The sequence below is a fragment of the Mustela putorius genome, unplaced genomic scaffold (assembly GCF_011764305.1).
Source record: "Mustela putorius furo isolate JIRA1106 unplaced genomic scaffold, ASM1176430v1.1 tig00003834_pilon_pilon_pilon, whole genome shotgun sequence".
NCBI classification, from domain to species: domain Eukaryota; kingdom Metazoa; phylum Chordata; class Mammalia; order Carnivora; family Mustelidae; genus Mustela; species Mustela putorius.
This window is the reverse complement of record NW_025421987.1, coordinates 99,376,590-99,388,730: the sequence shown is the minus strand read 5'-3', so window position 1 is coordinate 99,388,730 and position 12,141 is coordinate 99,376,590. Positions and strand designations below refer to the sequence as shown.

Genomic DNA, 12,141 nt, shown 5'->3' with positions numbered 1-12,141 from the left:
TCTCCAGTATACCTTCTGCTCCCCTCTCACTTTCTTCTTCTTCTGGAATCCCAATTATTCTAATGTTGTTTCGTCTTATGGTGTCACTTATCTCTCGAATTCTCCCCTCGTGGTCCAGTAGCTGTTTGTCCCTCTTTTGCTCAGCTTCTTTATTCTCTGTCATTTGGTCTTCTATATCACTAATTCTTTCTTCTGCCTCACTTATCCTAGCAGTTAGAGCCTCCATTTTTGATTGCACCTCATTAATAGCTTTTTTGATTTCACCTTGGTTAGATTTTAGTTCTTTTATTTCTCCAGAAAGGGCTTTTATATCTCTCGAGAGGGTTTCTCTAATATCTTCCATGCCTTTTTCGAGCCCGGCTAGAAGCTTGAGAATTGTCATTCTGAACTCTAGATCTGACATATTACCGATGTCTGTATTGATTAGGTCCCTAGCCTTCGGTACTGCCTCTTGTTCTTTTTTTTGTGTTGAATTTTTACGTCTTGTCATTTTGTCCAGATAAGAGTAAATGAAGGGGCAAGTAAAATACTAAAAGGGTGGCAACAACCCCAGGAAAATATGCTTTAACCAAATTAGAGGAGATCCAAAATCGTGAGTGGGGAAAAGAAGGGGATAAAAAGAGGTTCAAAAAGGAAGAAAGAAAAAAAAAAAAAAAAAAAAAAAAAAAAAAAAAAAAAAAAAAAAAAAAAAAGAAAAGAAAAGAATTTTTTAAAAAAGAAAACACCTAAGAAAAATGTAAAAAAGAAAAATATATATATTAGATAAACTAGTATAAAATCGTTAAAAAAGAAAAAGGTAACAGTTAAAAAAAAAATTTTACTCGAAGGCGAGAAAAAAAAAAAAAATGAAAAAGAAAAAAATTAAATTAACTGCAAGACTAAAAAAAATCACAGGAAAAAAGCCATGAGTTCCGTGCTTGGCTTTCTCCTCCTCTGGAATTCTGCTGCTCTCCTTGGTATTGAAACCGCACTCCTTGGTAGGTGAACTTGGTCTTGGCTGGATTTCTTGTTGATCTTCTGGGGGAGGGGCCTGTTTTTTAGTGATTCTCAAGTGTCTTTGCCCCAGGCGGAATTACACCGCCCTTACCCGGGGCCGGGGTGAGTAATCCGCTCCGCTCGGGTTTGCTTTCAGGAGCTTTTGTTCCCTGAGCGCTTTCCCGTAGAGTTCCAGAGGACGGGAATACAAATGGCGGCCTCCTGGTCTCCGGCCCGGAGGAGCCGAGAGCCCAGGGCCGCACTCCTCAGTGCGTGCTCAGAGAACCGCGCCCAGTTACTCCCGTCTGCCTGACCTCCGGCCGCGCTCCGAGCTCACCGAGCCTGCGACCGGTTCAAGGTAACACGGAGCTGTGAGCTTACTGTCGGCTCTGTCTCTGTAGCCGGCTTTCCCGTTCCAATACCCGCAAGCTCTGCGACACTCAGACACCCCCGATCCTTCTGTGACCCTGCGGGACCTGAGGCCACGCTGACCCCGCGTGGGCTTCGCCCCGGTTTAGCCTCTGGAGCGATGTCCCTCAGCGGAACAGACTTTTAAAAGTCCTGATTTTGTGCGCGGTTGCTCCGCCGCTTGCCGGGAGCCGGCCCCTCCCCCCCGGGGTCTATCTTCCCGTCGCTTTGGATTCACTTCTCTGCTGGTCCTACCTTTCAGAAAGTGGTTGTTTTTCTGTTTCCAGAATTGCTGTTCTTCTTCTCTTCGATCTGCCGATGGATTTTCAGGTGTTTGCAATCTTTAGATAAGCTATCTAGCTGATCTCCGGCTAGCTGAAGCAGTCTCAGCTTGCTACTTCTCCGCCATCTTGACTCCTCCCCTCTCTTTTTCTAGGTTCTTGAGATGGGAGCTTTGATTATTGAGAATTTTCTCTTTTGTAATATATACTTTTAGTGATATACCTTTCTCTCTTTGAGCATTTTATTATGTGTCCCATAGATTTTGATATGATGCATTTTTTCATCTTATTTTTTTTTAAATATTTTATTTATTTATTTCTTAGAGTGAGGGAGACAGATACAGGCAGGCAGAGTGGCAGGCAGAGGCAGAGGGAGAAGCATGTTCCCCACGGAGCAAGGAGCCGGATGTGGGATTCTATCCCAGGACACTGGGATCATGACCTGAGCCAAATGCAGCTACTTAACTGACTGAGCCACCCAGGTGTCCCTTCACCTTACTTTTTATTAAAATTTTTATTTTTTAAGTTTTCATTAAATTTCTGTTAGTTAACATAGTGTAATATTAGTTTCAGGTGTAGAATTTAGTGATTCGTCACTTAAATACAACACCCAGTGCTCATCACAAGTGCCCTCCTTAATACCCATCACCTACTTCACCCATCCCTCTGCCCACCTCCCTTCCAGCAGCCCTCAGTTTGTTCTCTGTGATTAAGAGTCTGTTTCCTGATTTGCCTCTCTAACCCCCCTCCACATTTCTTCTGTTTTCTTTCTTAAATTCTACATATGAGTGAGATCATATGGTGGTTGTCTTTCTCTGACTTATTTTGCTTAGCATAGTACTTTCTGGCTCCATCCATGTTGTTCTAAATGGTAAGATTTCGTTCTTTTTTGTGGATGATTAATATTCCATTATATATATGTTTATATAATAGTTTACACACACACATACACACACACACGAACACACACCATGTCATCTTTATCCAGTCATCAGTCAGTGGATATTTGGGCTCTTTCCATTGGCTGATATGTTGCATTTTTATTTTCATTTATATCAGTGTATTTAAAAATTTTCATACTCGTGGTTTCCTCTTTGACCTATGGATTATGGATTATTTGGAATTGTGCTTTGCTTCCAAGAGTCTGGAAATTTTCCAGTTTTCTTTCCATTATTGATATCTAGTTTGATTCCATTGTGGTTGGAAAACACTCTGTGATTTCAGTTCTTTTAAATTTGTTGAAATTTATTCTGTGGCTCAGAATATGGGCTGTCTTGGTACGTATTCCATGAGCACTTAAACAGAATGTATATTCTACTGTAGCTGATTTTGTGCTCTATAAATGTCAGTGAGATCACGATGGTTGATGGGTCTCAGTTTTTCTGTATCCTTGTTGATTTTGTCTAGTTCTATCAGTTGAAAAAGTATTGAAGTTTTTAACTCTAATTGTGGTTTGGTATATTTCTTATTTCAGTTTTATCAGTTTTTGCTTTGCATATTTTGCTTTGCACATTTAGCTCTGTTGTTTGGTTCATTCACATTTAGGATTATTGCCCTCTTGGTGGACTGATCCATTTATAATAATATATCATTATATAATATCCTATATAATGATAACCCTCTCTAGCCATTTCTCTTTTTTTGGAAATATTTTTATATTTATCTGATATTAATATAGCCATTTCTGCTTTCTTCTGATTAATGTTTGCATAATATATTCTCCATCTTTTCACTTTCACCTTGCTTATATCATTTGAAGTGAGTTTCTGGTAGATTTAAAAGCTGTTTTTAATCCACTCTGCCAGTCTCTGTCTTTTAATTATTGTGTTTAGGCTATTACATTTACTGTAGAATCGATACATTAGGGCTTAAGTTTGCCATCTTATTTTTTGTTTGCTGGTTTTCATTTTTATGTTTTCTTTTTCCTATCTTTCTGTGGGTTACTCGTACATTTTCTAAAACTCCATTTTGATTTATCTGCAGTGTTTTTGAGTTTATTTCCTAGCATAGTTTTTTGTTTGTTTGTTTGTTTTGGTTTTTTTTTTTTTTTTTTTTTTTGAGAGAGAGAGAGAAAATGCACATGCATGCAGGATTGGGAGAAGGGGCAAAGGGAGAGGGAGAAAGAATCCCAAGCAAGGATGTGGGCTTGATCTCATGACCCTGAGATCATGACCTGAGCCAAAAGCAAGAGTGGAACGCTTAACAGACTGAGCCACCCATGTATCCCTCTCCCCTCTTTGTATGGTTTTTAAATGCTCTAAGTATTGCGTTATACACTTTTCAATTTTTTGGTGTCATTTTACTAGTTCAAATGAAACATAGAAATTGTATTTCCTTTTATGTCCCTTTGCCCCCCTCTGTTTATAATAAAATTGTCTTAAATATTTCCTCTACCTATATTTAGAACCACATCAGACAGTATTACAAATGTTTACTTCAGTCATCAATTTAGAAATCTCAAGAGGAGGAGAACTATTATGTTATTTTGCTAACTGTTCTTTTTGTATTCTCAGTGTTCCAGGATTTCTTTTATTGTTTCCTTTCTGCTTAGGTATTTTCCTTTAGCCATTCTTTTAGGGTACTTCTGTAGGTGTCAAATTCTGTTAGTCTTTCACCTGAGAATGTCTTTATTTCTCCTCCCACAAGAGAACTTACTAACTACAAAGGGAAAAATAGTAACTTCACAGTGGAGAAACCTGTCAGACACTACCTTACCAAGAGATCAAAGTTAACACCACCAATTTTAAGATATACTGCGCATCACCTCTGTGGTATTTTAGCCCAAAGTGCATGTCCTCACTTCAGTCTTGAGACCATGTCAGGCAAACCAAAATTAAAGGACGTTCTACAAAATAACTGATTGATACTCTTTAGACTGTCAAGGTCATGAAAAAGAGACTTGAGGAGCTATAACAGATTTGAAGAGATATGACAGCTAAATGCAAGAGGCAATCTGGGATTGGATTCAGGACCAGAAGAAGGGCCTTAATGGGACAACTGGCAAAATTCCAATAAAGTCTGTAGATTAGTCTACAGTATTTTATCAATGTTAATTTTGTGGTTTGATGATTATACTGTGGTTATGCGACAAGATAACATTAGGGGGAGCAGGGTGAATGATGTACAAGAACTGTGATTTTTACAACTCTTCCCTAGGTCTAGAATTATTTCAAGAGGAAAAATTACTTTTTCAACTTTTTTTTACACAGTGAAAACCACTCAAATAAAATAAGTACTTACAGTTCATTTTGCTTGGATAGTAGTCTTCTTTTTAAGAGAGCAAAGTCCTAATTTGTATAAGAAATAAAAAGATTTGGGGTGGCTGGGTGGCTCAGTGGGTTAAAGCCTCTGCCTTTGGCTCCAGTCATGATCCCAGGGTCCTGGGATTGATCCCCATGTCGGGCTCTTTGCTGGATGGGGAGCCTGCCTCCCTTCCTCTCTTTCTGCCTACTTGTGATCTCTGTCTGTCAAATAAATAAATAAAATCTTTAAAAAAAATTTTTTTTAAAGAAATAAAAAGATTTAATAGAACATTTCCACATTCTTTCTACATTGTTGTAAACACCTTAAAGTCCTTCCTCTCCTGATGCCTGGATAGAATTTCACAATTTCTGCGTCTTTCTTAAGACTTTGTAATCACATATAATTCCTATATTTAACAGATTGTGAATTTAGGCATTGTCTAGAAAACAATTCATTCAACAAATTTTTATTGAGTACTTACTTACTATGTGCCAGGCACTATTCTGGGCACTGGATAAAGTGCCCACTGGATAACAAATCAAAAATCTCTTCTCTCATGAAGCTTAGATCCTATTGGAAGAATATATATGACAGACAAAACAAGCACATTTGTAAAGTGTGTTTATCTTGTAGAGAAAAATAAAGCAGGAAAAGGTGACTGCCACAATTTGGGGCTTATGAGGGGTAATTTCTTTATTCTGTTTTCTAAAATAGCAGTTATTACATTCTCTGTCCCCCTGTTCCATCTTTTAAGACATAACTATTTGGTATTTTATATACATAATATGATCTTTTGTATATATAATCTTTCTCCCTCCATTAGAATTTAAGTTCTATGTGAGCAAGGGCTTTATTTCATAACTTGAAACTAAAGAACAATGCTTAACTTGTAGCTGGCCCTCAATAAACATCTGTTGAATGAATTCTACCTCAAATGTTCACTCAGATGCTCTACCTTACTAGTTCCTGGCGCTTAATGGGAGAGCAGTAAATATTTGTGGATTTCGTTAATATGCAGATTCAGGTTGTGTAAGAGTCCATTTTGCTGTGGTTTGTTTGAGGTATTTTGTACTTTTCTGGGCTAAGAATGAGAGATGGAATCCCCTCAGGCCCTGAGTGTTTCATAGTTGCCTGACACCTTGGAGGAATATGTGATGTGCTCAGCCTCTTTGCAAGGGAGTCATCAAGTTGCAACTCTGTTTTAAAATATGATATAAAATGTATCTTTTGACAGTGACAAGCATAAAAGGAAAAATCTGTTTTCCTTTCAAGCTGCAGCGCTTTCGTAGCTGAATGTCTTAAAGAGGTTACGTTATTATCTGTAGGTGAAAAATCCTCTTATTCCACTCTTACATTTTACTCTGTGGCCTGTTAAAATTTTATAATAGAAGCATCTATTTCTTTTCTTGTAACCCTAATCATCTTTCATTTTATATTTTGAACAGTGTTATTTACTTGTCTACTACACCGGCTGGCGGAATGTCAAATCTTTTTTGACTTTTGGTTTAATCTGTCTGTGCAACATGTATCTCTATGAACTGCGCAACCTGTGGCAGCTTTTCTTTCACGTGACTGTGGGAGCGTTTGTTACACTGCAGATCTGGCTAAGGCAAGCCCAGAGCAAGGCTCCTGATTACGATGTCTGACCCCATCTTTCAGATATACTGCCCTGGCCTCCGGGGGAAAAGGAGGGAGCGTATCTTAACTGCCACTGTGATGAAGAAACTGTTCACCACACTCGAGGAGCTCTGCTTTCTTTCTCGCCAGCTATCCTTTTTGTTTTAAGTCCGCATGGCATGCCTGAGAGCATGCAGCACCCGCTAGGCAAACTCCTCATGTTAGTCGTGGGATTATTATTCAGAGGAGGAGGCGGCTTCTCTCTCCAGGGCCACGATCGTGGAAGAACAGTCAGAAGCCATTTGGAGACTTGGCCAGCGGTCTTTACTCCTTCTGAAGAGTTCAATCAAAAAATGTGTGTGGTACATGCTCTGAGGACCAAGCGGGAACTCTACAGTCTGGGTTCGCCTTTGTGAGGCATGAGTATAGCCCAAATAAAAACATGCCGTGGAGTTTGTGTTTAAAACAACTTGCTAAATATCACATTATTTGCACACTTACAGTACCCTGAGTTTATGAAGTCCAGGATGGTGTGGAATTGGTTCTTTTTCCTTTTATATTTTTTGCTTGAATCCTAACTCTGGAAATCACTTGATATAGGAAAAGGCTTCTTATGAGCTTATCTCTAGAACATCACAAGTATTGAGAACATAGTAACATATGTTTCCTTCCTAGACCATGTCTGTAGTTTCTTTTGAAATCACTTCTTAAACATGGAATTTGTTAGATTATAGCTATCATTCCCCAGACTTCAATCACTTGAGTATTAACATATACTATTATTTTTAGTATTTATCTTTTAAATCTTAAAATAGTTTAAAGACAAACTAATCTCTACTCCAAGAGAAAAACCAGCATCAATTTACCATGAGTTAACTACAAAATAAAACAAAAACTGTTATTAAATTCTAACTAGATACTAATGCCACCCCCCACCACCACCACCAAGGCTCTGAATCTCTGAAGCCTGCTCTTTGTTGCAGTGAGAGAGATCTTACCCAGTATGAAAATGGGGCTCTCTCTGTGGAATTATCAGAAGGGTAAAACTGTAAAGGGAATGACATTTTCACTGTGATTCTGCATTATTCACTTCTGTGTTGTATACCGCCTAAAATCCCCTTGTGTGCTGCCAGTGTTGTGGGTCGTGCTCTCTGGAAACAGTGACCTGTGCTAAGAATCAGAAGGTGACTTCTCCCAGCAGCTCTTTCTATTTTGTGGCTTCAAAGAGTTCAGCACCTAGTATGTTAGAGAATTTGTTTGCTTTTTGATAATAATAAACGTTCAAGCAGTTATGAATTAATAATATAGGAAGCACAGTTTGATTCCACTAGCAAAATCTGCCAACTCTCTGGTTTTAGAAGGTACCTTCATTAATGATTTTCTTTTGTTTTTTAAAGAAAAGATTATAAAAGTATATATATAAGGTACTAAAATTTGATATCCAGAAAATAATGGACACATTACGTATAATTCATGTTACTGGGTGTATTTATTAAGCAGAATAGTCCAGAGGGGTAAAGTTGTTGAACTACCATGTTTGCCTGAACCCATATTATGTAGGTATATCTGCGACTGTAAAACCTTGCTTAGCTAGAAGTCTTTGTTGCACTCCCCTTTTAGGAGAATGAGGCAAAAGGAAGACAATAAGTTTGTAATATCAGGGATTTATTTAAAACGGGAAATTCCATTTCAGTTTTCTGCCTCTAGCAAAACTGCACAGAAATTATGTATATTCTAGAGCTACGCCAAGATATACAACATGATATTAAATCAGCAAAATCAAGTTGATGTATGTTTGTTATTTTGTACTTTTTTACTGAGCCAGGAAAGGGAAGTAGTTCAGTTTAGAAAGCTTTTTCTGAACTAATGGTTGAAACAAGAAGAGTTCTCTTGTAAATAGCCAGCTAACCAAGAAGATGGAGCATTCTGCGATTTTACTATATATATTGCCACTTTATGGCTCGCTTACCAGTTTGGTTCAGTTTGGTTCTTCTTATTGAATTATTGAATTATAGTGTTTGGTGTTTGGAGCATTCAGCAGAGACATTTTAAAATTCACCAGCTGTCTTTAAAGGCTTAATTTGTTTTTTGTTTTTGTTTTGTTTTGTTTTCACTGCTCTTTTGGATAATGGGATGTTTACATCTTAATGTAAAAAAATGAAAATAGGCATAAATAATGTTTATGTATAGAAATGCTTTCTTTCATTATTTGGTGTCTGCATTGCTGAGTGTTTATGTAACTTCTCTGTCTCTGTGATGTTGCCAAAGAAACTATTATGAATTTGGAATGAAAAATTTTTGCCATGAATGTAAAGTTCTTAAGCTCATTAGACTTCTAATGTGTATGATAGTAATATCTTCCGATTGTACTGTACTTTAAAGAACAAGTTTCTGTTTACCTAATTATAATGAGTTTTGTAGTGTAGGAGAATTACTTGCCTTCTTGTTAAGAAGGAGGAAACTAAGGTAATCAAATGTTAATGACTTATCTAGGGTCACAGAGCTAAGCACATACAACTTCTAATCCCTTAGCCTTGGGGCGCTTCCCCACCAGAGTGGGGACTGATGATGATAAATAACTAAGGTGGTACTCGGGAAATAGGTCTGCTCTTGGTGAAATCAGGGAATTGGGGACTTAATGAGCTCAGGCGTGGTGTGGTAAATTCTTATCCTAAGCTAAAATTGGCTTGAAATTAGGGTAATTCTGAAATACTGCTTTTTTATTAAAGTATGCCGTGAAGGCATAGATGCTCTCTTTTATATCCTAAAAATAATTCCTTTTTTTTTTTTTTTTTTTTTTTGCTTGGGGTTTTGGGGTTTTTTTTGTTTGTTGGTTGGTTTTTTTTTTTGTTTGTTTGTTTGGGTTTTTTTTTGATCTGTTTTTGTAATGTATTTATACCTGGCCTCCTTCCCAAAAGAACTTGAAGCATGATACCAAATAAGACTTACACAGCAATGGCAATAAAATATGAACAGAAAGGGAGAAAAACAAGATCAGTGAAAATGAAGGAAGAGGGAACATGATGCTGTTATCAGGTATAAAACGTGACTCTTGAACTTCCTGGAGGTCATGGCTTAGAAGAAGGGAAACATGTTTTGCACTACTCTAGCTCTGTCTGTAAGTCATAGTACGCCACTTCCTCAGAAGCCAGGGACTTCTTCCTGAGGGATTCTGATAAAAAATGTTGGCACTTAGGGCTCCTGTGAAATCCTAAAATGAACAGAACCCTCAACTGTTTTAGATATTTGCATATTGTGATTGTGCCTTAAATCCTCAGCTTGTAACAGCTTTCAGAATGCATTTAAGAATGTTTGGTGTGGTTAATAGAGGATTTTGTTCCCATTAGGAAAAATTCTTATCCTAAGCTAAAATTGGCTTGAAAATCCCTTTGAGACAAATGGAGACATGGAGAATCTTTACCTAATTTTGTAATTTTATGATTTATATCAAGTGAATGTGCTGTCCCTGTATTAGCACATTTATTTTGTATTAAATGTGGTCTTTTTCACAGTGGAATCTAGTCTGGAGAAATGTCTGGCTCCATTCCTGTTAAGCCACATCTAGAATCTCATTAGACTTGATTTGTCAGGGCTCCACTGATTTGTCGTATGAGCCTTAACTTCTAGGTCATAGAAGTGCTTCTTGCTTCAGCTTCTTAGCTGCCAACCTAAAAGGGAGTTGCTTAGCCTTTAATCTAAAAGTTTTACTATGTAACCTGGGGACCCCACTCTGAGCTGTTGGATTTCTAAGAGATACAGTGAAACGTGTGTGTGTGTGTGTGTGTGTGTGTGTGTGTGTGTGTGTGTGTGAGAGAGAGAGAGAGAGAGAGAGAGATTTATTTTAAGAAATTTTTTGTTCAGTTTAAAAGAGCTATCTGGAGTATGTAGTAAAAGGATGAATAAATTCCAGTTGACCTCAAACATCAAGTGCAGGGGTTAGGGGCACCAACCCCTTCTTGTGCAGTCAAAAATCCATGTATAACTACTTAACTAGTAATACCTACAGCTTACTGGAAGCCTTACTGATAACATAGTGAATTAACACATTTTGTCTGAAGATAAGAGAACATTTTAAGAAAATCTTTTTTTTTTTTCATTTTAAAAAATCTTAAGAGAAAATGCATTTATAGTACTTTAATTGTAGAAAGGTCCCATGTAAGTGGCCATGCACAGCTCAGACCTGTGTTGTTCAAGGATCGGCTGTACTTCGAAAGCAGCCAGCACTCGGATCGAATTGAACACTCAGCCTTACCACCAATTATAGGTGACTCCTCAGGGCTGTTGTCTTTTTCTACGGGCAAGCCTTCTTTGTGTTTTTCTGCTTTATCATCTCTAAGGAAATGCTGCAATAAAATCAAACCTGATTTTCAGTTCTAGTTGGCTTTAGTAATATGCTCCCTAAAAGTTAATGAAAGAAGTCCCTCCAGCTCCAAGCGTGATGGATGAGTGTGTGTAAAGGCTGTGTTGCCTGAGAAGGTAACTCAAGTCGTTCTGTTGATTAGGGCTGGAGGTGTCCGATCATCTTCATTAGTGCTCTGGGACTGCTGCTGAACGCTGACGTTATTGTAGCTTCCTGTGGGAACAGTGAGCTTTTCAAAGAGAAACCGTGCCTGTGGCTGCCACTATCGAAACTTCTTCCCCGAGTGGCCAAGCTTTCTAGATTACTTTATTTCACAGGTGGAGTCACAGTGTGGAGGCACTGTGTGATTGCAAGTCATGTGGCCAGTAACAACCTTGCTCATGAACAGTGATTGCCATTGACACATGTGTATGTGTTTTCTTCTGCGTTGGCAGTACCAGTGTATAATGAATACACAGTGTATAATGAATAGCACAGTTGGAGACCGTAGGAAATTCGAGAAGAAAACAGACTTAGTTCTCAAGGAGTTCCTGAAATCAATAGCCTAGTCTTACAAATTGTTCCTGCTACATCCTTGATAACAAACAGTATTTTCTGCCCCACCTCACCCACAGTTCCATTGGCCCTTTTCTCCTGTATTCCACAGCACAGCAGTGGGATACAGGGGTTAAGGGGCTTGACCTAAGTCAAAAAATCTAGCTCATGTGGTGGCACCAAGATTTTAATCCAGATCAGACTTACCCAGAGCTCATGTTCTTAACCATCATGTAATACTAAGTTAGACAACATGTTGAAGTGTATAAGGAATATATATTGGAATGTATATATAAGTAGTCTACATTACTTTTTAAATAAGAAATTGGTCAGTGCTAACTCCTGCACTGTGGATATTCTAGACTGAGGAAGATGATTTCCTAAAATTCCTGTGCCTATAATGGTACATCAAGACATGTGGCTGCAGGAGGTATGGTGAAATGTAAGTGAGCCTTAGATTTTAGGGCAAGAAGCAATACAGTCTGCTGTTTGTAGTGAGACTAACTCATGAATTAATGATTCTTGATGTAGAATGTTAAAGTTTCACTAGTGATTCATTTATTACAAACATTTGCTTTCTCTTATTTTTTTTAAAGATCCATTTATTTTATGAATCATTTATTTAGTGCATGAGCTGGGGTGGGGAGAAAGGCAAGAGAGAATCCCAAGCAGACTCCCCACTGAGTGCAGAGCCCAACATGGGGCTTAGTCCCATGACTCCAA

The 12,141-nt window shown here is 38.1% G+C and overlaps 1 protein-coding gene across 5 annotated transcripts in view; it reads left to right on the top strand.

The window, feature by feature from the left end:
• SEC22A (SEC22 homolog A, vesicle trafficking protein) overlaps positions 1-7,827 on the top strand; it is a 73,118-nt gene extending 65,291 nt beyond the window's left edge. For all 5 annotated transcript variants that reach the window (XM_004745440.3, XM_004745442.3, XM_004745439.3 and 2 more), the window contains one exon: positions 6,353-7,827. In XM_004745440.3, the coding sequence (XP_004745497.1) occupies positions 6,353-6,553 (201 nt within the window). In that variant the 3' untranslated portion in view covers positions 6,554-7,827. The remainder of the gene's footprint in view (positions 1-6,352) is intronic.
• Positions 7,828-12,141: the final 4,314 nt, after the last annotated feature.